The 26,743-nt window shown below is 38.7% G+C and overlaps 2 protein-coding genes across 4 annotated transcripts in view; both read left to right on the top strand.

Moving 5' to 3' along the window:
• Nucleotides 1-26,743, top strand: part of LOC136882044 (zinc finger protein 771) — a 128,331-nt gene that overhangs the window by 71,218 nt on the left and 30,370 nt on the right. For 2 of the 3 annotated variants that reach the window (XM_067154546.2, XM_067154545.2), the window contains exon 5: nt 16,865-18,414. The exons of the other annotated variant lie outside the window; for it this stretch is intronic. In XM_067154546.2, coding sequence (XP_067010647.2) covers nt 16,865-17,696 — 832 coding nt within the window. In that variant the 3' untranslated portion in view covers nt 17,697-18,414. Of the gene's footprint in view, nt 1-16,864; nt 18,415-26,743 lie in introns of those variants that run through there. 3 annotated transcript variants of the gene reach the window in all.
• Nucleotides 21,427-22,179, top strand: LOC137502424 (piggyBac transposable element-derived protein 4-like). Its single transcript, XM_068229519.1, has one exon. It carries the CDS (start codon nt 21,427-21,429, stop codon nt 22,177-22,179), a length of 753 nt encoding a protein of 250 aa, XP_068085620.1.

Genomic DNA, 26,743 nt, shown 5'->3' with positions numbered 1-26,743 from the left:
CACCAAATGCTGAGCTCCAATGACACAGGATTTTGGATGCACGAGTCCAGCTTAGCTTGTTGCAACGGCAGCTCCCGAAGGGCGCGCGTATAGCTGCAACAGGAACAAGAAAGCAGCAAACTATGGAACTCATTAGGGATTTCGTTAGTTTCGAACCGGGTTTCAACGACCCACTTGTAATAGTGGTTTTGAAAGTTCATGGGACTGTAGTAAGCATAAACACTTACAATGACAAGAGTATCATCTCCAATATTAACTTCAAGTTTGAACACGCAGGTAACACCCTTAGCTTGAGTACAGTTCATTTGTTACTTCTGACCTTGACATTTGCTAACTTTTACAATTACCACTACTAAATATTACTTTCTTTCTCGTGTGGAAGTAAATTACCAGTATCAATTTAAAAAACTAAATTAGGGATAATAAATCTTAATAATCTTACAATATTAGAATAAGGCTACCCATATATACAAAGACAAGATGACCTAACCTAACTGAATGTTCCCAACAATTTAATACTTAAGAAAGGGTAATAAAATATCAATGAACATAGGGTAATAATTTAGAACACAGATGCTGGGTCATGGAATACCGAGGTAAGAAACGTTAATTTTGCCCACAACTGGACCTTCATTCTTCCTGTGCTTATTACTAAGTAGGTTTGGATTTTACATTCTACTGTCTTATCCTGTATTATTACCCTAATCCTAATTTATGATACAGGCATTGTCAATACCTTCATCCTCTTATTTATTTCTTGAAATGGCTCTCTTGACATCACACTAATACTTGCACCTGAGTCCATGGCACAATGTATTCTCATATTATTAATCCTCGCTATTATGCTAGGCAAATTATATTGCTGCTTCTTTGGATTCGCTGTTTTATCCTTCACTAATTTGTCTGATTCTATTTAGCATGAATCGATCTGTGCTATTAACCAACTTGAAATGTTGTCATCCTTCTCATCTCTGATATTTTCTGCTGTCCCATCTATACAGATATCGGCGTTTTTGTTATTATTCCTATCTTCTTCTAGTCTGTCCTCAAATGATTGAACATTCGGTTTCAATCTCTGTTCCTCCTGTTCTTTCCTCTTATATTTCTGCAATTCGAGACTCTCTGCACCCTTTACGTCTCCGTTTACATCTTGGCCTCTTATAGCTCTTTCCGATTTATCTTCATCTTGATTTGCTTCCTACAGATCTTGAATATATCTCCGATTGTGGTGTTTCTAATCTTGATTATTTCAGTTTTCTCTTCTTTCATATCCTAGTCTTCTTCTATAATTGTATCTGCCTCTACCTTCTCTCATTTGACTTCTGCATTGATTATCCGGCCTGAGTCTTCTATTTCCCGCGTACCTTTCACGAATGTATGAATTTCTTCTGCATTTGCATCTATCTTCCTCCTGTGTTCTCTCTTCTCCATCATTCCAGTCTCTTCTCTCATATCTTCTATCCGTTCTTCTTTGTTCATTGGGCACATTTCTATCGAAATCTTCCTGAGTTAAGATATTTATCGCCTCAGACTACTCTACTCATGTCGTGCACAGTGGTCATATCCAATATTCTAAGAATATTCTCCATCGGGATTGCTGTTTCCACATTGGCACCTGGTAGCAACCTTTCAACATCAGGCGGGAATTTATTTTTGATAGTCTTGATCGCCTCCAGCTCACTAGGAGCTGTGTCCAAGTCTTGAAAACGATGGAATTGATATGCAAAGTAGTCACTAAACCTGGTTTGACCGTTTGAAGCATATCTCCTGGAGTATAATTCTGGCCTTAGGCTTTGCTGGACTTATGAATTCCAAAACCTTCTTAAGAATGCTGCCTTGAAGTCATCGTATTTGTGGAAAATATATATTTAAACGCCTGAGTTCGAGTTTGAATCTAGATGTTTCTCCACTTCTTTTAAGTTTCTCTCTTCTGGAATCTTATTATCTTCGAAATAGTGCTCCATTTCTTTCAAAAATATTTTGGGTGATATACTAGCTGTGTTGTTAAAATGTTTGGTCTATCGTCATATGTCTTAGTGATGTTAATAATAGATGAACTTCCATTATTATTTTCTACGATTATCTCGCCATTGCTTTGATTTGATTGAGATTACTGTGGGTGTAGTGTTTCTCTCATTTATTTCTAGTTCTATATCCCTTTGCCTCTCATTGTATCTGGACATTGCTGACTTCGCCATTTGTGCCTCATTTCAAATTTCTTGTATCTCTTTTTGAATTTCCTTAATTCCTTCTTCAGCTTTATTCATTCTCTCGCTGGCCTCTTCCTTATTTCGTTCGATGTCATCCTTGATACTATCCAGTTTATCACCAATCTGATCTCTGGCTACTATGAAATTCACTTCAGTAGTCTTGTTTGTTATTTTGATTCCTTCATTCATTTTATTTATCTTTTCCTGACATCGTTCCCCTCGTCCTCTTTTAAAAGTTGAAGACAATTTCTGATTTCTGACAATTTTTCTCTAAGTTTATTAACTTCTTCATGAATTTCCTTGTCCTTGATTTCCATTATCTCAACAATTTCTCCTCTCAAATTTACTATGTCATTGATTTTGACTACTTATGACCCTATCCTTCCAATTTGTCTTCATTACTTCATTCTCTCTCTGTTGCCTTTATTCCTGGCTCCTATCTATTTCTTCCATCTATTTCTATTGTCTTTCTTCCTGTCTTTTTAATTCATTTCTTCCATTTGCTTCTGTTGTCTTTCTTCCTGCCTTTTATATATTTCTTCCATTTGCTTCTGTTGTTCTCTTCTCATCTCCTCCATCATCTCTTGTTGTTTCTTCTCCTGTTTCCTACTCAACTCTTCCATCATTGCTACTTATTTCTTCCTGCTTTCTATTTATTTTTCCATCATTTCCGGTTGTTTTCCCATCATTTCTCTTAGAATTTCTGACATTCCTCTTTGTCTTTTGCTTTCTGTATCTCTTCCTGGTTATTTCTTATCTCTTCTTCCGTTCTCTGCGATTTTTCCTCTTGCTCTTTCTTGTACTCTTCAAATTGTACCCTCGTAGGGCTTAGAGTCGTCATTTTTATAGTTACTCTAATTCTCTGTTAACTTGAGAGTTCGATGGCTGCAGTCGCTTAAGTGCGGCCAGTATCCAGTAATCGGGAGATCGTGGGTTCGAGCCCCACTGTCGGCAGCCCTGAAGATGGTTTTCCGAGGTTTCCCATTTTCACGCCAGGCAAATGCCGGGGCTGTACTTTAATTAAGGCCACGGCTGCTTCCTTCCACTTCCTACGCTTTTCCCATCCCATCGTCGCCATAAGACATATCTGTGTCGGTGCGACGTAAAGCAAATAGCAAAAAAAATAACCTGAGAGTACTCCAATTGTTTCCTAAATTACTTCAGTATGCAGAGAAATATCTCTTATGGTTCAGTTATTACTCTTTGCTTTTATGTATATATATTCTCAAAGAATTGGCTCGATTGTCTGGATCCGACATCACTGAGTGACCTTATCCCAGTTTATCAACTGACTACTGATATCCTCGTTATTTTATTTAGCATGATTTTAATTTGAGCTGGTCCCCATAGTTTTATGTCATTTTATAAAAGTTTATCCTATGATTTCTCAACATCTAATTTTTATATTTGCATTATTTTTATCAGTCATAACATTAATTATAACTAATATCATAACTAAGTTATTCCTTGATAATTCTTACTCCTCATTACTGAATCAGGATTTTCCTCTTCATGTCATGACATCTTGCTTGGACGTTAATCATCAATTTATGTTGTCTGTTTCTTCTCTCATTCTTGTCTTCATGTTGAAGCGACAGTTTTCCCTTGCTTTGCCCACCTGTCTTTTCTCCCGTTTATCCGTCTTTTTTTCTTCTTTCTGTCTCTTTCTTTTGCTTTTCCTTTTCTCTTTCACATTCTAGTAGCAATTTTCTTTCGCTCAAACATTGGGCAAAATTTTTCTTTGTTCTCTGCATCATCTCTCTCTTCTTTCTCCGTTGGGTGCCAGTTTTTCTTTGCGCCGTTTCCGCGTCCAGGCCGGGTCGCGAAGAAATCCTGCCTGGCTCATTTTAACATAAAAATTCCTAACTTCGAATATTCTTGGGGTCTTGGGTCCCGGGAGTAAAGGCGTTGGGTGTGCTCGACGGCAAGATTCGTCTGATGGACGTCTCCATCTCGCAAATCAATCCTTTTCGCTTCATGAAATTCAATAATGCTTATCCTACGGTTGTCTATAACTATTTGCCTATCCTAAAATATCATAAACAAGTTAGTAAGTTTGTCCATGATCATTTATTAAATTAGAAGAATCTTGAAAGTAAAACAAACCGGAAAAATTCTTGGAAATATGTCTTTTTTTCCTAAAGTTATTTAATGAGGAAAATGTTCAGAGATCTTTTACTAAAAATAAACATTAATTATTTGCATTCATTCTATTGGAAAGTAGAAGAATAACCTTGAGATGCTTCGTAACATAGTATCAGATTAAATTAAAATCACGTCTCAGTTCATTAATTGTCTGCTTGAGTAAAATATTTCTCTATACCCTTTTAAAATCACAACACTTTGCAGATCTATCTGGAAGTTTATCGGACACTCTTTTTTGCCTAGATTTAAATATTAACATCTTATATATTCATGATTATATATCAGTGATATAACAAAAACACTACTCTTCTGATTTATATCAAGGATTTCAGTTTCAGAGGTTCTCCTATGCAGATGTGTGAGAAAGAAAAGATGAATGATAAGTCACTCAGCATCACTGCATTCTAAGATAATTAAAATTACAATTACCAATAGCTCTTTTGAATATCATTTTTCTAAAAAAATCCAAGATGTTGAGTTAAGTGTCAATTATTTATATCATCTACAACATATTAACGTATGATCAGTGACTTACAACAACTTTCTCATCATCATTTCTGAAAAATATGTGGTCTGTCATTTACGAATATTTTTACAACCAATATCTTTATCAACTAGCTACAGGTAACCACTTCAATAACATTATTGAGATAAGTAAGTATGCATTCTATCTCTATTTTCTTCAAGAAACACTACTGTGGTCAAGAATTCGGGTTAATGTTGGCTAATTCTGCTCAATTTTCCCTAACGGATTTATTTCGATGATTACCAGTGCCTGTCCGCTATATGTAAGCTGTGTCGATCATAATTAACGTTGGATATGGAATACCGAAGAATTAACATATATCATGGAATTAAATATATGCACTCTTAACCATAAATTGCGTCTGCTAACTGAATATCACCATTAAAATAAATCTATTTCTTCTGTCTCGACGAAATAATAAGCATCACTATCATTACTCCTTTTCTTAATCACATTTTCTTCATATACATATCATCTGTTTCATATTTTCATATCACATTTCTTCTTTCAATTGCCCATATGCAGGGCATATGACGCTGTTGATGGTTATTCGTCCGTAGGATGGGTACGTTAAGCCTTGAGCAGACCACTTGGTGCTATTCAAGTGGAGTAGGCTATGTGCCGGCACCGGGTCTCGCCCTCTCTTTACCATCATATATCACGACATTCATTTCATCTCATTAACTCCTGTGATGAGGTGGATGTCAGGAAGGTCATCCGGTCATAAAAACCCGCCATGACATATTCATCTCACCCCATACCCGACCCCGTAGGAAAATGGGACAAGGGCTGGATAAACAAAACATTACTTCTTTCATTCCAATAACTCTCATATATACCTTAACTCGACGCAGATGAATCCATAGCTGTCATCTATTCTATTAAATATTCCCTTTTCTTCTCAATTCTCTTCATATTTCTCATATGTATTCTTATAATCCAAGTATAACCTGTACATTGCACTGTATCAACTTCATTTCGTATAATAACTTCCTAACTCATCCACTACATTTACCACAATGTCGGTATATTACTCACAAATCAAGTAAATTAACCTCTTATTTTTTATAGATAACATTACGAACGCATAATTAGGTTACCACTTTCTAACACATCCTAGCCAAAGAATGGCTGTTTTCAGTTAGATGAGTACCTGTTATCCCCCTGCATCGTCATGTGTACGCGATTTCTTACATGAATCCACTCTTCTTGAGCTAAATCAACGCACAATTACTTGTTTATCACATGTATCGGCCACTCACTTAATTACGGCTGCCGTCATCACGAACTTCACTTGTCTTGCTCTACTCGCCGCTATCAACACTCATGTAACCGGCCTTGTACATTTGCTGTGGTCTCGCCTTGCGTCCGTCCTGCCGAACAGCTCACTGCATACAGACCTTCCACTGGCTTACCTCACCTACTGCGTCACTGTCTGATGTTTCTCAATGTTGCTGTATGTGTGCTTCCTTCACGAACTTTCTGTGGTGGTATAAATCCGTCCCCTGATCCCTCGGTCTTCAGTCCAGCGCTGATACCGAGTGGGGTTGGATGATCGTTCAAGGGGTTCCCAGTATTCTGCTGGGGAACTCCGTTTATTTTCTACTGCATTGGGTGAGCAACAGAGTGCTTTGTTTATTATTATCATCATCTTATGGATTTTGGCAGCTGAGGCCTTAAACTCACCTTCGTTTCTATGGCCGGATTTCAGTTTTACATGAGTGTTTCTTTCCAACAAAATATGACCTCCAATTAATCAATAGACTCAAGAGTTTTTGAATGATTCAACACGAGGCCTGGACTCAATTACCTTTAATATGAACTGATTTTGTACTCTGCATCTCAAAGTGCTTAGGCGACTCCCAATGCTGTGATCCCATACTCGCCCCTTCTTACTGCCTTCCTTGCAGTTTGCTATGTCCTTTTAAATTGCCTCATTTATTACAACATTTTGTAAATGATCTAGGGATTTTTTGTAAATACATTATTCAGAATGCTTGTTTCATTAATGTATCATGTAGCGGAATGCTAAGTTGTGATTTGGGTTATGTTTCAAGTAGAAAGAATACATAGTCTTCATTAAACTTTATTATTGATCTTCTTATTCCTTCCACTGACCTCCCATTGGTCCCAGCATTTTTTCTCTTTGGATAGCCTGTCAATAAATATTAATTACTACGTCATATGAATTGTTGTCCTCCATGAATTGCTGCATATTAAAACATGTTTGATTCCATATACTCTCCTAATCGTAACAAAATGATAGCAGATTAACTTATCCGATTTATTTAGTGTTGACTTGATATTATTCTTACTCTATCGTGTTTCGACTCCTCTGGTACTTAATTATTGATTTAATTTCGTTCTTCTTACTGTAATGCCCTTCTTCTTTACTGAACATGGCAACTTTTTCTGTTAATTTTCCGCTCTGTCCTTCTGATGACTGTTCATCTTAACCCCCGGCTGTTCGGTCTCTACCTAATTCACCTTGTGTGGATTTAATTTCTTTAGATGATACTTCATCCTTAGACCCTTCATTCTCTACTTTTTCGTCTCCGCATTCTAACACTTCAAATTTACTTGACCAAGACTTCAAACCAAAACTTTCAACTACCACTCATCATTTACATCCTGAACCTTCTAGGCCATTCACCTCATCGTCTATTTCTTCAAATCTACTTACTCACTGAATTTCGAAATTATTAAGCAATCCTTAACACTAGTGCCTACCTTGACGGATACAGATCCTCTAAATTTAACTATTTGCTTATTTTCCGTTCGTAAATTCCTAAAAGCTCAACTTGTCCCATTTTTCAGCTCATTAGCTTATTAACGTCTAAAACTACTGGACATTTAACTAATTTTTGGCTTGAAAATAAGGCACTTTTTCAGGACTGGGCTTAATTTCAAACTTGTCTTCATAATTACTTCCTACCTTATGAAGTACGTCACAAATTAAGTTTGGAATTTGTTCGCTGTCAATAACGTTTTGACAAACCTATATACGACTATCCAGATTCCACTCTTACCTTTAGTGATGTCCTTAACATCCCTAATAACCCATCAGAAATGATATCAGTTGCTACATTTTATGCTGTGCCTTCTTTTCGACAGCTTCTTCATGAACATTCTCCTCCTACCTCTTTGCTACAATTGTATACCGCAGCACTAGCTCATACAACTTACTCATATGCCAATATTTCCTACTATGCTGATGTACCACCACCCGTCTTACCTCCTTCTGCTTCCTCTCCCCCGGCGACGACATCATTACCGATGCCTTGTCCTGCTAAAGTTAGTAAACATATTTTTTGTTACCGCTGTAAAGGTATGGGCCATATAGCTAAAAATTGTGCTTCTCCCATTCCGGGAAACACCTACAAACCCCGTTCGTAGGCAGTGGACGAGCTCAAGGGACAAATCTGCCTAATCAGATACATTCTTTTCACCATAATACCTCTTCTACTCGGCTGCCTCCTCGATGTTCCATTAGCCCTCATACTACAACGAGTGTAGAATATGGTTCTCATATTTTTTCCCACTACCCAGGACTTCTCATATTGTGGTTTTGCTTCACAATATTCCTACTATTGAACTTTTAGAATCTGGTTTGACTACTTCTTTAATCAGTCTAGAAATTTTTCAGTCTCTTCAGAATATTTTTTCTCATCTTCAACTTTGTCAGTCTTCAATTCTTTGTACTTCTGCATCAAATAATGTACTTCAGATCCTTGGCCAAGTCACGCTTAACCTAAAAATTCAACATTTTTCTTGGCACTACTCTTTGAGTGTTGTAGAAGAATTATCATATCCACTAATTCTGGGAAATGATTCTTTCGTCACACTGGTTTGGTACTTAATTCTCTTAATTCCTCTATTCGTTTTAATTTTTCCAACAATAGGATTCCATTAGTAAATTATTCATATTTTCCTCTTTCGCATCTTCCTTCTGTTAGCCAGGGTTATGTGTTTTGTAATCGTTCTCAGTCGGATCAAGTTGATTATTTGTTAATTGGGTTTTCTGATGTAATCCCTAAACTAGGAACTGTTACTAATTTCCACGCTCATATTGATGTCACTGACACCACTCCTGTTCGCTCTCACCCGTATCACTTGAGCCCACCCAGAATGAAAATCCTGAACTTGTCGACAAAATGCTTGCCGATAACACTATTTTACCCTCCGCTTCTCATTATGCCTCTCCCACGGGTCCTTTAGATTTATAGTCGACTATCGAAATCAATTCCAAGATTCTCTAGGATGCTTACCCAATGCCTAAAATTGAAACTTTTTTTCAGCTTTTTACCAATGCACAATACTTTCCCCTCTTAGATTTCAATTCTGACTATAATCAGCTGCCCTTAGATGATAGCAGCTCCAAGTATACTGCTTTTATTACACCCTCGGGTCCGTATCAGTTCACAAAAGTACCGTTCAGATTAAATCTTGGTTCACAAATCATGCAAAGATTTGTTGATCGTCTTTTTGCCGACATATAATATCAGTATCTATTTCCGTACGTAGATGACCTTTTGATTTATTGTCCTGACTTTGATACTCACATTAAACATCTTCGTGAAGTACTTTCTCGTTCACGTTCTTTTAATCTTACCGGCAATCCTTCCAAAATTGTTTTAGCTCAGACTTCTATTAAGTTTTTGGGGCATATTCTTTCTGGTAACGGCATTTCTGTTGACCCTGATGGTGTTTCTGAAATTGATCGTATTACTCCATCTAAAAATATGAAATAGTTACGAACATTCTTAGGTATGGTTGGCTTTTATAGTAAATTTATCCCTACTATTCCCACATAACTGAGCCACTTAACATACTTAAACGGAAACATATGAAATATCACTGGGGAGAACAGCAGCAAACTGCATTTCTTTCTCTCAAATCAGCTTTAACCATGACCCCTATTTTTCAAATACCTGATTTTGAATTACCTTTTGAAGTTTCTACGGACGCCTTTGACGTTGCTGTTGGAGAAGTCTTGAATCAAAACCGAGACGGTAAGCTCCTTCCTATTGCTTACTTTAGCTGCTTGCTTTCGCCTACTGAACATAGGTATTCTATTTATGAAAGGGAAGCATTAGCGTTAATTCTTACTATTGAGCATTTTTCGGAATACCTCGATCATCGACAATTTCTTGTTCAAACTGAAAATCAGGCCCTGTCCTGGTTACTGAATAATGCCCCTAAAATAGGCAGAACCGGTCGATGGTTGCTCCGCCTCTCTCGTTTTAATTTTTCTATTAAATTTGTCTCTGGCTATCAAACCTCAGTTGCTGATGCTCTTTCTCGTCTCTTTGACCAACCCTCGTCTTTAACCTTGGATCAACTTCCCTCTTATGAAGTTAACACTGTTTCTTCTCCCATTGATTTTCCATTATCCTTTGATTCCTGTTATCAACATCAGTCTACTGATTCTTATTGTAAAGACATTAAGACTTCTCTTTCCGCTGCTAACTATGATGGACCTTTCCGTATCTATAATGATTTGCTGATTTTTAAGCCAACTCCTAAATCTATCCCTAGAGTAGTCGTTCCTCCATTTTACGCTATATGCTGTTCCTGTATTATCTTGGATATCCTACAGGGGGGAACTTTGGGCGCGCCAAAACTTATTCTCGGTTGGTATCTCAATTCTTTTGGCCCAAAATGCACAGGGATGTCTTCGATTGGGCCAAATCTTGTGCATTATGCCAGAAACACAAACCCCTGAACACATTGTCTTTTGGTTCTCATTCTGCCACACCTTCTACTTATCCTGCGGAGATATATTTATGTTGTCGGACCTATCACTAAGTCCTCCCAAGGCAATGCGTACGTCCTCACTCTTCTTGATGGTTTTTCTAAATTTTTAATTTTGCGCCCGTTGTGTACACTTTCTGCTCAAACTATCATCCGGCTTTTGGATGACTAAATTTTCCTTATTATTGGTTTACCCAAGTACCTAGTTTCTGATAATGCTACTGTTTTTACTTCACGATATTTTTATAACTTCTGCTCTGCCAATGGTATTAAAAATGTCTTTACTTCACCCTACCACCCCCGATACCACCCACGATATGATAGAAGTTTGAAGGTCCTCTTGTCCATCTTCCATTCTGAAGGTCAGCGCCATTGGGATTTTGAATTACCTACTTTTGCACTAGCACTTAATTATTTTTTGGTAGAGATTTGCAAACTCCTTTAGATATAACATGTGATTTACCTTCTTTTCTCTTTTCTTCGCCTAATCATGTCTCTCAGGCCGACTGGAAAAAGGCATCAACTAAATTGCATCAGGCACAGGAGGTCCATCGACGGGCTCAAAACCTTGGGCATCGTCCCTCAAAATTTAAACTTTTAGACAACGTACTGCTAATGAACTATCCTCAAAGTTATGCTATTGATCATATATCCGCTAAACTATGTCCCGGTTGGATAGGCCCTTTTTCAATCATTCAATTCTCGACCCCTGATTCTGTTTTATTACAGGATGCGAATGATCATTCTATGATTAAAAAGGCCCATGTTTTGCAGTTGAAGCAGTATTTTCAGTAATTTTTCTTTTCTCTTTTGCTCTACCCAGTGACCCTCAAACCCCATCCGGGTGAACTGGACTCTCCCATCCAAGATAAAAATAGGGAATGTTTCCCTCTTTCTTTTCAGAAACATGTAAATGGGACTTTTCTCCCTAGACCATATTCATGTTTGTTTATTGTATTGTTCTATATGTTTTTCTGACCTCCCCCCTTTTTACCTTTTACTAATTGTTTATCTAAACTCTGTTTCTTGCCGAGTTTGCTTGTGTTCCGGCCCTTCTCCTCTTACGTCCTTTTCGACCGTCGCCATTCGTCGGATCTGCATTTATTCTTCGCTCCCGGAATCCTTCAGATTCCTAGCCGTCGGGGGAATACCGGTATATAACGGCCACTCAATTACAGCTACCGTCATCACGAACTTCACTTGTCTTGCTCTACTCGGCGCTATCAACCCTCATGTAACCGGCCTTGTACATTTGCTGCGGTCTTGCCTTGCGTCCGTCCTGCCGAACGGCTCACTGCATGCAGACCTTCCACTGGATTTCCTCACCCGCTGCGTCACTGTCTGATGTTTATCAATGTCCTGTGTGCTTCCTTCATGAACTTTCTGTGGTGGTATAAATCCGTCCCCTGATCCCTCGGTCTTCAGTCCAGCGCTGATACCGAGTGGGGTTGGATGATCGTTCAAGGGGTTCCCAGTATTCTGTTGGGGAACTCCGTTTATTTTCTACTGCTCTGGATGAGCAACAGAGTGCTTTTATTATTATTATTATTATTATTATTATCATCATTGTTTATGACCGGGCGAGTTGGCCGTACGCATAGAGGCGCGCTGCTGTGAGCTTGCATCCGGGAGATAGTAGGTTCGAATCTCACTATCGGCAGCCCTGAAGTTGGTTTTCCGTGGTTTCCCATTTTCACACCAGGCAAATGCTGGGGCTGTACCTTAATTAAGACCACGGCCTCTTCCTTCCAACTCCTAGGCCTTTCCTATCCCATCGTCGCCATAAGACCTATCTGTGTCGGTGCGACGTAAAGCCCCTAGCAAAAAATAATCATTGTTTATATTATGGATTTTGGCAGCCAGGGCCTTAAACCCACCTTCGTTTCTATGGCCGGTTTTCAGTTTTACATGAGTGTTTCTTTCCAACAAAATATGACCTCCAGTTAATCAATACACTCAAGAGTTTTTGAATGATTGAACACGAGGCCTGGACTCAACTACCTGTAATATGAACTGATTTTGTACTCTGCATCTCAAGTGCTTAGGCGACTCCCAATGTTGTGATTCCGTACTCGCCCCTTCCTACTACCTTCCTTGCAGTTTGATACGTCCTTTTAAATTGCCTCATTTATTACAACATTTTGTAAATGGTCTAGGGATTTTTTGTAAATACATTGTTCAGAATGATTGTTTCATTAATGTGTCATCTAACGAAATGCTAAGTTGTGATTTGGGTTATGTTTCAAGTAGAAAGAATACATAGTCTTCATTAAACTTTCTTATTGATCTTATTCCTTCCACTGACCTCCCATTGGTCCCAGTCCTTTTTCTTTTCCGATAGCCTGTCAATGAATCTTTTTAATTAATACGTCATATGGATTGCTGTCCTTTATGAATTGCTGCATATTAAAACATGTTTGATTCCATATACTCTCCTAATCGTAACACACAATCAGTAATGGCACTTTTGAAAAATATCTAATTTACTTACTGCGTAAATATTATCAGACTTTTATTTTCTTCACTTCACTCCATCGATGTTGCGGATAGATGTACTGGGACATCTCGCTAGGAATGGCTGCACCTTCCGCTGGTCTCTAGGAACTTGTAGGCAGGTCATCCATCCAACTCCGTCAACTCAGGACATCTTCCCCGGACGTTCGGCCTCAGTCTCCTTAGTGCATATCGCTGCACATATCTTGCGCTGGTAGAACAGAAATATAAACAGACATGGTCAGTTTTGTCATCTTATGTTCAAAGCCTTCTGACATTAATTTATGTGTTGAAAAGATTGCTTCTCTAAGTTCAATTCAGTTAATGTCTTCCAGATTACCAATAGGTCTACCAAACTTCAATTATTGATTGATTTATATTTTTATATATCGCTTTTTATATTTCTTGCCTGCGATCTTAAAAGAATATTTGCTGCTCCTGTTTGGTAATTCGTGACGTGGTCTGTTATGTAATGTATCCCAATAAGCCACCTCGTTTTCTTGGTTTTATTATGCGACTCGACGCACTCCTTATATAGATTTTGGCTCTCTTCTTCAAAATATTACCTTAAATCCTCTAAACTCTGATCTGCTGCCAGTAATACGCTATTATTCTCACAGTTTGACGTTGCTCCATGTAGCTTGCAGTAATTTTTCTTGTGGAATTTTTAATAATAGTATCATAACATTCCTATGTCCTTCTTTATTTTTCACTGCCTTCTTGATAATATTTCACGCCTTATTTACGATATAAATATTATCTACTTGTCAATGATGATTGAATTTGCGTGCCATGCTTATCCTTCTCGGGGCATAGCGCCATTCTTTGTTCCAAACTGTTCATATATGACAGTGAAATCGCACAGTAGTAAGAGGTCAGACACTTCTCTGTTCATAAGGAGGAGCTCAAACGCTATGACATTTTTGAGGGCAAGTAGTTCACCAGCTTGATATGAAAATGTGAAATCACTTGAAAACTATCTTCTTAACTGCGGATTCGAACTTACCATCCCTCGAGTGGATGTTCTTGGCTATAGAACCTAAGAAATATGTTGCAAAGTCACTCTGTGGAGGAGCAAAGCACGCCGACTCCGGGATGCAAACAGGCTGATGCAGCATTGAGCGTTGGGACTCCAAGCTAAGTTGTATGTTTTATCCTAAAGTTTCTTCTATTTGTACCCTGAATAGCATAGTCATTAAAGCATTGTCAATCGAATCAACTGATTATTTTGAATTCATGCTAATTTTTCACCATCATTTACTTTAGATTCTTGTCAATGAGTACCTGTTGAAGTTTAATTATCGTTTCACTTTGTTGCACCTCGTACCAAGAGGGTCTGGTTACATAGTGATTAGGCTCATTTAAACCACAATTATGATCATCATCGTCATCATTGATCTAGTCGGTGGCCGTGTTTAGGCCCACTATGTGAGGAACACCATCGGTCTGCATTGATAGTGAGTAGTACCCTAATGTGGGGAACACCATTGGTCTGTGGTACCTTTGAGTGGTGCCATTATGTATGAAATGCCATGTGTCAATATTACCTGTGATTAGTACCACCATGAGAGGGTCGTCATGAGTACGATACCTGTGATTAGTACCACCAGGAGGAAGGCCGTGGTTCTGCTTTACCACTAGTTCCACTGGTTGTCTTTGATTCATGACCATTTTATCATTGTCAATCGTTTTAGATTTTATTTCACAGTACCAACAAGAGAATTTCCTTCAATTATAAGTGGTGAATTCTTAATAATCATAGCAATTCTGACTGTAGAAATTTTATTCAAGCATTGATTATCGCCGCAAGTATGTGAGCGAAAATAACCTTTGGTATCTATGTTTTTGCATCTCATTTATCTAAACAGTGTAAGCGACACAAGTGCCCCCGGCACAATGGACTGCACACCTTATTGGTTTATAAAGAACAAACAATTGCCAACAATGATATAAATGTTAGAAGTTCTGCAATTGTGCTAGCCACTCAAATATTTAGATAAACAAAGCTCGTGTAGCAGTGAAGAACAGTTCAGCAGAAGTTGTACTAGTGAAAGATTTGTTTTGGACTCTGGGAGTCATTTATCCTTGGTGTCTTAGTCTTGTCATGAAGCTTGGCATCTGTACTATGATTTGTAGGCTACCTATAATTGGTATAGGCAATACTGGTGTATTGCCTGGATAATCCACATACAACCTTGTTTCATTCTCTAATGTGTCAGATTATACATTGAAGTTGAACTGTTTAGTTGTGAATACAATCACAAGCCAACTTCCTGCACAGCAAATTGATTTTTCCGGTTGGTATATTGCTCGTAGTGTCATTTTAAGTTTTAGTATATTTTAGCAGCGTTCTGCTACGTATATCCCGCTATGAGTTGAAGTCTACTGTGATGTTTTGTCTTATAATACCTTACTAAGGGTTATCTCACCTTGTTAGGTGACCACATTTGGTTGGGATTGCCAGGCAACATCCCTGAGTTTTGTGTTAAGAATAACACAAGGGTTCGGTGTGCCAGGCTTATAAATTTTGGTTCTCTCTACACAAAATTGCAAAGGTTTTTGGAATCTTGAAGAACTTCATCAACCATTACTTACTCATGAAGAAAGGGCATGTGAAGAACATTTTCTTGAATAGTGATCAAATGGATGATTATTGCACGTTTGATGGCAAATTTGCTATTCGTCCTGACGTGTCACCTGTAGCTCAGTCTAAACATAATTGTGTTAAAATGCTCGAATACATTCAAAATAAGTTAGCAAGATTTCCAGATTTGCAACAGCTGTATGTAAATTTCATGCGTGAATACCATGAAATGGGACACATGGAAAATATACCCCTTGTTACTTCTAACGCATTAAGCTTCCATATGCCCGATCATTGTGTGCTCAAAGATTCTACCATGACAGCCAATCTAAAAGTTGAGTTTGACAGACTTTGTGAATCTTGAAATGGGATAGCTTTGAACTCTTTGTAAATGGTTGACCTGAAATTCAGACTGACTTCCTGTCTATTGTTTTAAGGTCCATAACTTATTTTGTTACTCATACTGCTGATATTCCTAAGATATTCATAATACATCCCGACTACAGGAGTCTTCAGAATATTGCGTGGCATGAATCCCCTCATGAGGAGATCAAGGACTGCCACCTTACTACTGTTACCCTAGTGCATATTCTTGTTTTATGTTGATGTATTGACAGGCATAGGCTCAGTTGAAATAGCTGAGGTGATACAGTAAGAAATATCTATCCAGCTTTATAGTACACGTGTGTATCTCACAAATCGGACGTCAAATTGTCCAGAAGCCATTGCCAATGTCCCTGTAGTCGATAGGGAAATCTTGTGAAAATGTAACCTTACTAAGTATGAAGCTATTGAAATATTAAGTATTATTTGGCATCCTAAATGTGATACATCTCAGTTGAAATAAAGTTGAACTCACGTAAGGAAATCACTAAGGAAAACATTCTCACAATAATTGCTTCCGTACTGGACCCTCTTGAATTGTTTGGATGTGCTGTAGTTAAGCGCAAACTTAACATATATTCTATGTGGCAATTGGAAAATATATGGGCTTATGTGTTAGAGCATTTATTTGAAATTATTGAGATTTGGAGTGCTATGTAACGTAAAAAGGAGCTATCTTTGTGCATGTTGCATTTCCTTCAGGATATTGTATTTGATTTTGTTATCTTACTCGTAAAATGTGGCAATGTTTTGTTTTCTCTTTTCTAGTTTTGGGAATGATGCATTATTGACTGGAGGTCCAGTGCGCACCGAAGGAAGTGGGGTAAAGTGCATATTGCCCACTCGTAATGAATGCAATCTGCACATGTTCCCTGAATCTGATGAAAAGTCAATCCGTCCCATTAGCCAATGCGCACCCTGTTATAATGAATATGGTTCCAAGTTTTCTCGGATGTCGTATCCTGGACAACACCATACTAGTGAGCGTCCTCATTCCTGTAAACAATGTGGTAAGAAGTTTTCTAAGAATTCGAATCTGCGGCGTCACCTGATTACACATTCTGATGAGCGGACGTATTCCTGTGATGAATGTGGTTCTAAATTTAAAGGGAAGTGGAGCCTTCGGCAACACTTGGTCACGCATTCTAATGAGCGGCCTCATTCCTGTGAACACTGTGGTAAGAAGTATTTTCGGAAGAATAGTCTTAGCCTACACCTTCTTTTACATACTAATCATCTATCACTTTCCTGTAAACAGTGTGGTAAGAGGTTCACTCAGAAATCGCACATTCGGCAACACCTTCTCACACATACCGGAGAGCGACCATATTCATGTAAACGATGTAGGAAGGAGTTTTCTGATAAGTCCACTCTTCGAAATCACATGCTTGCACATAGTGGTGAGCGTCCACACTCCTGTACACGGTGTCTTAAGAAGTTTTCACGGAAGTCCAATCTTCGGCAACACCTCCTCACCCATACTGGCGAGCGACCATTCTCCTGTAACCGTTGCTGTAAGAACTTTTCACAAAATTCGCATCTTCGGCAGCACATGCATACACATACTAGTAAGCGTTCCATCCCTGGTTTCAATGCGTAAAGAAGTTTCTTAAGTAGTAAAATTTTTCGAAATTACCTGCTTATGCACAGTAAAAAAGGACCACATTTTGTGATCAAAGTGTTAATGTGTTTTTTAAGAAGTCGCACCTTCGGGAACACCTAGATACCCATACTGGTGTATGTCCAGACAAGACGGCTATTCAGAAAAACCTGATTATGTTACTAGTGAGAGTCCTTGTTCTGGTAATGATTTTGCGAAGGAGTTTTCTGAAAACGAAGTTCTTCGATAACATACGCTGATCCTCATTGAGGTACGTCTACTCTCACTGTAGTCGATGAGATAATTAGTTTTTTTATTAAGTCCAGTTTTCGGAAACCGAAGTTATAGTGTATTGCACCTCTCCCTCCTTGTTGAGAACTATGTGTGTGACAGTTTTGGTCACAAGTATGAGTTAAATATCCACTTGCTTTATATATCTTAGTTGTGTGAAAAAAGACAGTGGTTATTAGACACGTCCTCATCATCGTGTTCAATGTGGTAATATTGTGACCTAATTTCATATTCGACAACATGTTTTTGTGATTAATGGATAGCGCCTACATTGGCGTAATGGATGTGGTAAATAGTTTCTTGAAGTGTGCAAACTGGATACACTATGTCTTACACCCATACTGTTATATATGTGAATAACAATTAAAATCATTAATAACCATTGGCATAAAACTAAAATAATAAAATACTTAAGCGCCTTATGCTGGGTGCCATTTGTAATATAATGTCAATAATTATCCTTTGAAATATGATTAAAATTATATCAAATATGAATAAAATACATAATCGCCTCATGCTTGGGCGTCAAATGAAACCTATCTAAATAAATTACTAACATAATTATAAATTAATACAATAATATTTCAAAATGTCCGTAGTATAGGCGCCATAGTTCACCAGAATGTATCCCTCGAATTTTAATAGAGTATGATAATTCTTTCTCTCCCAGGGCAAGTACATAAGACTGTCTACTGGTACGACTTCTTCAGGCCTTACCTAGCCTTCTGAAAACTACTTAATAGGTAGGGACATCAGCTAGCTTCATCAATAACTCCACTGATTCTAAAATAATTGACTATATTCTGAAAATGTCCGTGAGCAGCATCATCAACACACCAAAATAAAATAAAAATACACTCAAATATATCGCTGGAAGACTCCACATTTACACAATAATCGACAACAAGAACAGTGTGAAACGAAGAGTGAGGACCAAGCCACCACTTGCCGTCAACCCATTGAACAAAGCACATATGTAGATGAGTACCCTTCATTGCCTCTGTGTATCCACACAACTTACATATTCTCAATATTGGCACTTGTTATATCACACAGATAGTGACTCTAACACTTGGTTTAAAGATACATCACCCGAGCAACACACGCTTCTTATTCCGCAACAAATTGTGGAAAGTCTGAAATACAGCACCACATAGGCTACCTCTCACCAACATATAATACAAAGCTGCCTAAAATGGTAGGATACCAAGTGCCTAAGCACGGTGGCTGAGACCGGAAAGGGCTACACGTGGAAGGGAGAAGGCCGTGGACTTAATGAAGGTACAGCCCCAGCACTTGCCTGGTGTGAAAATGGGAGACCACGGAAATACATTTTCAGGGCTCCCGACAGTGGGATTCGAAACCACTATCTCCTGGGTGCAAGCTCACATTTGCGCGCCCCTTACCACCCGGCCAGCTCGCCTGGTATAATTAAGTAGAAGTATGGCAAGATTTTGCAATTAAAATCATTTAGTATTTGAATACACACTAAGAAACTAATTGGCACTAAAAGAGAGTGCCAGACTGATGGATGCGTGCGACAAGCGGGTGAATTATGACTCAGTGTCCACGACCATGTCAAAAGTATGTACCCCTACTACCCTTCCTCACAGCACATGCAAAGTCTCCACTACTTGCCGCAGCGCTATACAAATCAGTTAGCCGCGACGAACGGCGTTTTGTGCGTATTTCCACCAATAATTACGTTAATAATTAAAAATAAAGGAAATACTTATCAGATAAGACAATAAGGCTTGTAAAAATAGCTTTTTGTAAAAAATAATTCCTTGTTCCAGCTGGCTAACCCCTCAGCGCCGACCTCTATACGTGGTATAGACCCTCTTTTCTTCCGTAGCCGCCGACCTCTATACGTAGTATAGACCCATACATGGTTTCACATTTACGGCTATAGCGCGAAGAGTTTTGGAGTTATGGATACGCAAATTGTTGTGTTTCCAAGAAGAGATTTTGGAGTTTATCAGTGTTGTAAAATAAGAATTGAAGATCGTTAAAATGTAGTTGTTTTTGCAAGGATACATATTTGTCAAGTAAGTCTGAGCCCTAATCTCTGTTTTTCTTTTAAGTCCGTTTGCTTCATTCTTTCCCACAGAATAAAATAAAGAAATGATGATCTGAGTAGTTTGTCTTTTCGCATGATGCTCTTTGCTCTATTTGTACAGTGACAGTGCGGTTTATTTGTTATATTTACCTTTATTTCTCGGCTTGTAATATTTTCGTAACTCTCCACGAGCGCTCTGTGTAGGCATCAGTTAGTGCTGCTTTCTGTCATACGATATGAGAACCAACTGTGCATGGTGTAGATCACATTTGAAAGACGATGTCTCAACCTTTTATCTGAAATATGTATCGAGTTGGTTTATTTCGTCATAAATGTTATTCCCCTCATTCAGTTTCATACTGCTGCCTTCGGTCTCGCTGCAGCTTCATCAGTCCGTGTGACGCGCCGCGCTCAATGGCTAGCTCCAGCCGTGGTTTGACTGACAGTAACGTGCTTGATATATTGTATAATTCAGATGAAAGTTTAGTCGGAAGTAGTAGTGACAGTATAAGCAGCAGTGACAATGAAATAGATGATTTGGCTGTGGCGGATGCAGTGGTAAATGATGAGAGTGACGATGAGGAGGAACCAGTACTTGGAAATTTCGTGTGGGAGACTATGGATAATTACAGAGGTCAGAGGGAAGTTTTCAACAGTGAATTCGGACCAAGAGGTGGTGCACAAAATATCAGCGGAATCGTTGAATGTTTTGAAACGTTCTTTGATATTAGCGTAGTAGAGTTAATTGTGAAAGAAACTAACAGGTATGCAGAGCAATATCAAAATGCTCGTGGAAATCTTTTTTCGTTTCGGTCACCCGTTCGAACCTGGACACCTGTCACAGTAAATGAAATTTATACTGTGTTAGCTTTATTTCTGCTGATGGGCATTGTACAAAAGCCAACATCTCGGTCTTATTTTTCGAAGAGCAGGGTCATATCAACACCTGGGTTTTCAGATGTCATAAGTAGGGACAGGTTTGAAATGATATGTAGGTTTTTGCATTTTATAGACAATAACAGCTTGTCTACATACCAAGGGCCTCCCAAACTGTTCAAAATATATCCTATTCTGTGTCATTTGAATAACAAATTTCAGTCCCTGTACTTACCACAGCAAAATATTGCTATTGATGAAAGTCTGACTCTGTGGAAAGGGCGCCTCTCGTTTCGGCAATACTTGCCGCTAAAGGCCTCAAAATTTGGCATTAAAACATTCGAACTGTGTGAGTCAAGTACTGGTTATTTGTGGTGTTTTCTTGTATACACAGGGAAAGGAACTCTCATTGAATCAACTCTTATCACACCCGAAACTCCGAAAACTGCAGCAATTGTCTTGAAATTGTTAGAACCTTTGTTAGGCCGCGGACACACCTTATGGATGGACAATTACTACAATAGTCCAGAATTAGCGAGGGCTCTAAAACAACATCATTCAACAGACTGTGTTGGGACACTGAAACTGAACAGAAAAAACGTTCCCAAGGAAGTAAAAGAAAAAAAACTTAAGAAGGGGGAAATAATAGCTAGGCATTCTGGGCCCGTCACTGTGCTAAAATGGTGTGACAAAAAAAATGTTACGTTCGTGTCCACATACCACAATGAAGAAACAAGACGTGTTACTAAGAGGGGGAAAGAAACAGTAAAGCCTTTATGCGCGATAGATTACAACTATGGCATGGGGGGCGTTGATCTCAAGGACCAGTTACTACATATGTTTTTAGTCGAAAGAAAGAGAACAACTAAATGGTATATAAAGCTGTTCAAAAGACTATTGAATGCAACCGTCCTAAATTCTCTAATAATATTCAGACAAGCCACAGGGACAAGCATTGAGCAGTTATCTTATCGGATTCAGCTGGTAGAAGGTTTGTTTACAAAATACGCTCGCACGGGCGGGGAGCGAAACATTCAAGGCCGGCGCGCATCAGATAATACAGTTCCAAGGTTGCAAGAAAGACATTTTATCAGGAAATTAGCACCAAAAAGTGAGAAATCCAAACCTCAGAGACGTTGTGTCGTGTGTTCAAAACACGGCAAAAAGAAGACGTCGGTGTACTGCTGCCAGGAGTGTGACGTGGGTCTCTGTCTCGAAGAGTGCTTCGAACTCTATCACACGAAACTAAATTACTAAGGTAATGTGAAAAAATGATGTCATTATCTGCATGTACATAGTTCTATCATAAGGAATTCCAAATTTCGTGAATATCGTGCTACTCTTATACTTGTAGTAACGCTTTAAGTGAATCAATGTATTTCAGACGCGCGTAGTTGAAATCTCATCCGGCCGCGGGGAAGGAAGCTCTTTAAATGGCTACGACGCTGAGGGGCTAAAGTGGAAAAAATGTCATGTTTAGTCCAAAAAGTCGGGGGGGAGGGTGGCACTCTCCCTCCTCTCCCCACCCCCTAATCACCGCTACTGTTTGTAAACACACCAAAGATGCAGGAAAGGAAATTTAATAACTTATTAATTTATAAACGTGTAGAAATTTCACTCGATAATAGAGTTGCTGGTATGAAAAGAAAAACTAATACTGTTCGGTGAAATACGTGTGTAGGGGGCATTGGCCTACGTCTTTTGAGCTTCGGCTGCATTCCGACCAGGTTGTCCAGATTAAAATTAAAATAATGACTGTGTATTTGCCGCTGCTGAACACACTATCCACTGCCGATATGCTGACAACCAATATAATGCGGCTGTACCAAACACCAGCCTAGAAATTTGCGGTGGAAAGCGATGTTTACTATTGCAAGGGGTGTATTAGACCTGTAACGCTGAGTAACATGCTGCGAGCGGCAGGCTAATCCTTATCTCTTCATATTCCGACGTAACCTACCCGCTGACAGTAGTGCGCCTGTAAAAATAAATTGGTAGATATCCCATTCATCACTTGTGCATGCGGGACATTTGTAAGTAGAAAGTACGGCGTTCGGGAGCCACCTGGTATATTAAGCTTTACTATTTAGGCTGGGGTTGCTTTGGGTTGTTGTTGATTATTAATCCATCACTGCGAGTTAATAAGTGTTTTAATTCAAACATTTCAGGTAGCAACAAAACAGATCACTCCATCCCACTATGACAGCCAATAATGCAATGAGAAAATGAATAAACGTATGTATTTTCCTTTCAACACTATTAAATATTTTGCCCGGCTTAATGGCTCAGACTGTTAAGGTGCTAACCTTCTGAGCCCTGCTTGGTAGGTTCGATCCTGGGTCAGCCTGGTGGTATTTGAAGAAATTCAAATACGTCAGCCACGTGTCGGTAGATTTACTGGCACGAAAAGGTACTGCGGGAGTAAATTCCGGCAACTCGGCGCCTCCGAAAACCGTAAAAGTAGTTAGTGCGACGTAAGGCCAATGATAGTATTATTAAATTATTTTACCCGGACAAATTGTAGTTGACCCCGGAGCCCACAGTTGAGATACCAAACCTGCAAACACAACAGATCATACCCTAATAGCTGGCGACTCTACTTATAAATATAAACTTTATTTCTGTAATCTTGTGCAAGGAGATTTTATTACCCAGCAGAACGTAGGACTCATAATTTCTCTCATATAGGATTTTGTGTTAAGCATCAGTGCCATGCTTAACATTCAAGCTGACAACTACTGGAAATGTAGTCAGATGTCGGAGGAAAGAACTTGAGCTATTTCGTGAGAATGGATAAAGTGAACACTCGTTCTTTTCATCTTGGATGTTAGGATAAAAACCTGCCACTGCATGTTTCAAACGGCCACTTTGCAGTTATTGTGTGACCATCTTTTACACAGAGAAATAAGTATTCAAGTAGTGGTCTCTGGAAAGCAATCCCCAACGTGATCTTTTCCTTGTGTCCTAGAATTTTAAGTCTTGTTTTGAATCTGTTGGTATTAGTTGTTAAAATATTCCCTTTCCAACAGCAACTGATGCAATTTCATTTATTTATATATTTGCTCAGAAAGGGAGGCCTGGTGGTATGGCTGTCCGCCAGAGCTTTCCGACAGTGGTGATGTATTTAGAGAATATATCTATTTTTAAAATAATTACCCTAGCGTTCAGACATTTTTATTTGCGAACTGTAATTTCGGTCCAGTTTCAGCACGCACCTCTACAGTGAGTAATACTTTTTTAATGAGCGATAAAGTTATTCATGAAGAGAGATTTACATCGTTGCAGACAGTACCCACAGCACGATAGTCTAAATAGGCTAATACAGTAAGGTGTGTGATGCAGGTTATAGTGTGTGTGTTTCAAACTGAATACAGTCCGCAAACAACAAGAAAGTTCATTCTGTAAACGTAATCGGTTATTCAGCTTGTTTATCAAGACGTGGAGACCTTGTCTCCCTTGATCCCCTTTCTATGCCTGTGGGCAACACGTTCTACTAGTATAATTTTCTGTTATTGTGCACTTTGTTGGCTCTGAGAAATGACATACTTGAAATAATTTGGAGTTTAAAACCATTCATATTTCGGACAAGCACACGACGGCAGGTCTCTCAAACCAACTGACTCAGTTTTGCACTGCTGCTCGGCTATTTTACTCCTCCATCAAATCTGTCACGATCAGTCTCATCAAACTTACATCTATTCTACATATACAGATCAACAGATGTGATCTTTTTTGATCATTAACGTTAGTCCGTCCTTCAGCACCGATGATAATGTGCTGACACTATGTTGAAATCCGCAAACAAACGAACGTCTCCTCCCCCTTCATAGTAAGTGGCTCGTTAATAGAGAAATGTATGATTGTTACTTTGTCCAGAATTATGTGGGAACGGATAGCTTTAGGGAATGTTGAGAGTAAGTTTATCTACTATCAGTCATCATCATCATCATCATCATTCGCACGACAGCCCTTTGTGGGCCTTGGCCTTCTGAAGAAGTTTTCCCCATTCTTTCCTGTTAAGGGCAGAGCTCCTCCAATTATCTTTACATCCTCTCTCACCTCTTCTTCCCACCTTAACTTTGGTCTGCCAACCTTCCTGGTTCCTTCTGGTACTGCATTAAATATCTTCCTTATCATTCTGTCATTAGCGCGCAATACATGTCCTGCTCACTCCAACCTTCTGATCGTTATACAGTTAACAATGTTTGGTTCGTTATATAAATTATACAATTCATTATTATATCTTCTTCTCCAGACACCATTTTCTTCCACTGGCCCAAAAATTTGCCTCAAAATCCTTCTTTTAAATATACCGAGCTGTCTTTCATCAGATTTTTAGTGTCCAGGTCTCAGCACCATATGTTAATATCGGCTTTACTAAAACTTTATACATCAGGACTTTAGTTTTCCTAAACAGCAACTTAGACTTCAGATGTTTTCTGAGGCCATGATAGCACTTGTTAGCAGACAGTATACGTTTTTGGATTTCAGAACTAACATTGTTCTTGGAATTAACTTCTGATCCAAGGTAGGTAAAGCTACGCTCAACATCAAACTTATACGAGCCAATTTCTATGAATATAGAACCACTCAGGTAGTCTTTCTTGGTTACGGGCATATAGTTAGTTTTCCCTACATTAATCTGTAAATTCATCTTTCTTGCTGCTTTTTCGAGGCTTGTGAAAGCTTCTTTCAATGCTCTTGGTGTTGTTGCGATTAAATCAATATCATCTGCATATGGCAAAATTTGAACTGATTTATATAAGATGGTTCCCCTTGCGTTGATACTTGCATCTCTAACAACTTTCTCCAGAGCTATGTTGAACAAAAGGCATGATCATGAATCTCCTTACGTAACTCCGTTCTTGGTTGTTACAGCACTTGAAAACATTCTGGATCTTAATTTGATTCCGAGTATTTTCCATGGTAGCTTTCACAAGGGCGATCAATTTCTTAGGGATCTCAAACTCCTCCATTGCTACATAGAGGTTACTTCTATCAATGCTGACATAGGCTGATCTGAAATCAATGAAGAGATGGTGTGTATCAATTCCAATTTCTCTATATTTTTCAAGTATCTGGCGAATTGTAAAGATCTGATCAATAGTAGGTCTTCCTTGGCGAAATCCGCATTGATAGTCACCAACCGCATTTTCCACGTAAGGCACCGATCTGCTAAAGAAAATATTGGAAAATATTTTATAAGCAAAGGATAATAAGCAGATACCTCTATAGTTCGAACACATCATGATATCACCTTTCTTATGTATCGGGCAGATGATACCTACATTCCATTCATCATGGATTGTTTCAGCTACCCATATCTTGGCCACTAGTTTGTGAAAGTGTTTAACAAATTCTTTTCCAGCATTTTTTACAAGCTCTGATTGTATTAAATCCATTCCCGGGACTTTGTTATTCTTTAACTTCTTAATGCCAAGCTCAACTTCCTCAACAGTAGGTATCGGTACTTCTGTGTCTGGTTTTCTTGTATTTACAGGAGGTAAGGTTACTTGGTTATCACCTGGACTTTCATTCAACAGTTCATCAAAATATTGGGTCCATCTTTCTAGTATTTCTTCCTCACTGCCCAGCATTATACCATCTTTATCTTTACACAAACTTGTTCTAGGCTGGCAATCCTTACGACTTTTATTTAACTTCTGATAGAAAGCTCTCACATCATTCATCCCTTTCAACCGTTCCATTTCTTCTAATTATTTCCTCTCATAGTGTCCCTTTTTCTTATTGTGCAATCTCTTTTATTCTCTTCTGGAAGTTCTATACTCTTCCACTGCTTTTCGGGTGTGGTTCCTCTGTT

Source organism: Anabrus simplex, chromosome 10 (genome assembly GCF_040414725.1).
Source record: "Anabrus simplex isolate iqAnaSimp1 chromosome 10, ASM4041472v1, whole genome shotgun sequence".
NCBI lineage: Eukaryota > Metazoa > Arthropoda > Insecta > Orthoptera > Tettigoniidae > Anabrus > Anabrus simplex.
The sequence above is the reverse complement of the archived record's forward strand: the minus strand, read 5'-3'. Positions and strand labels throughout refer to the sequence as shown.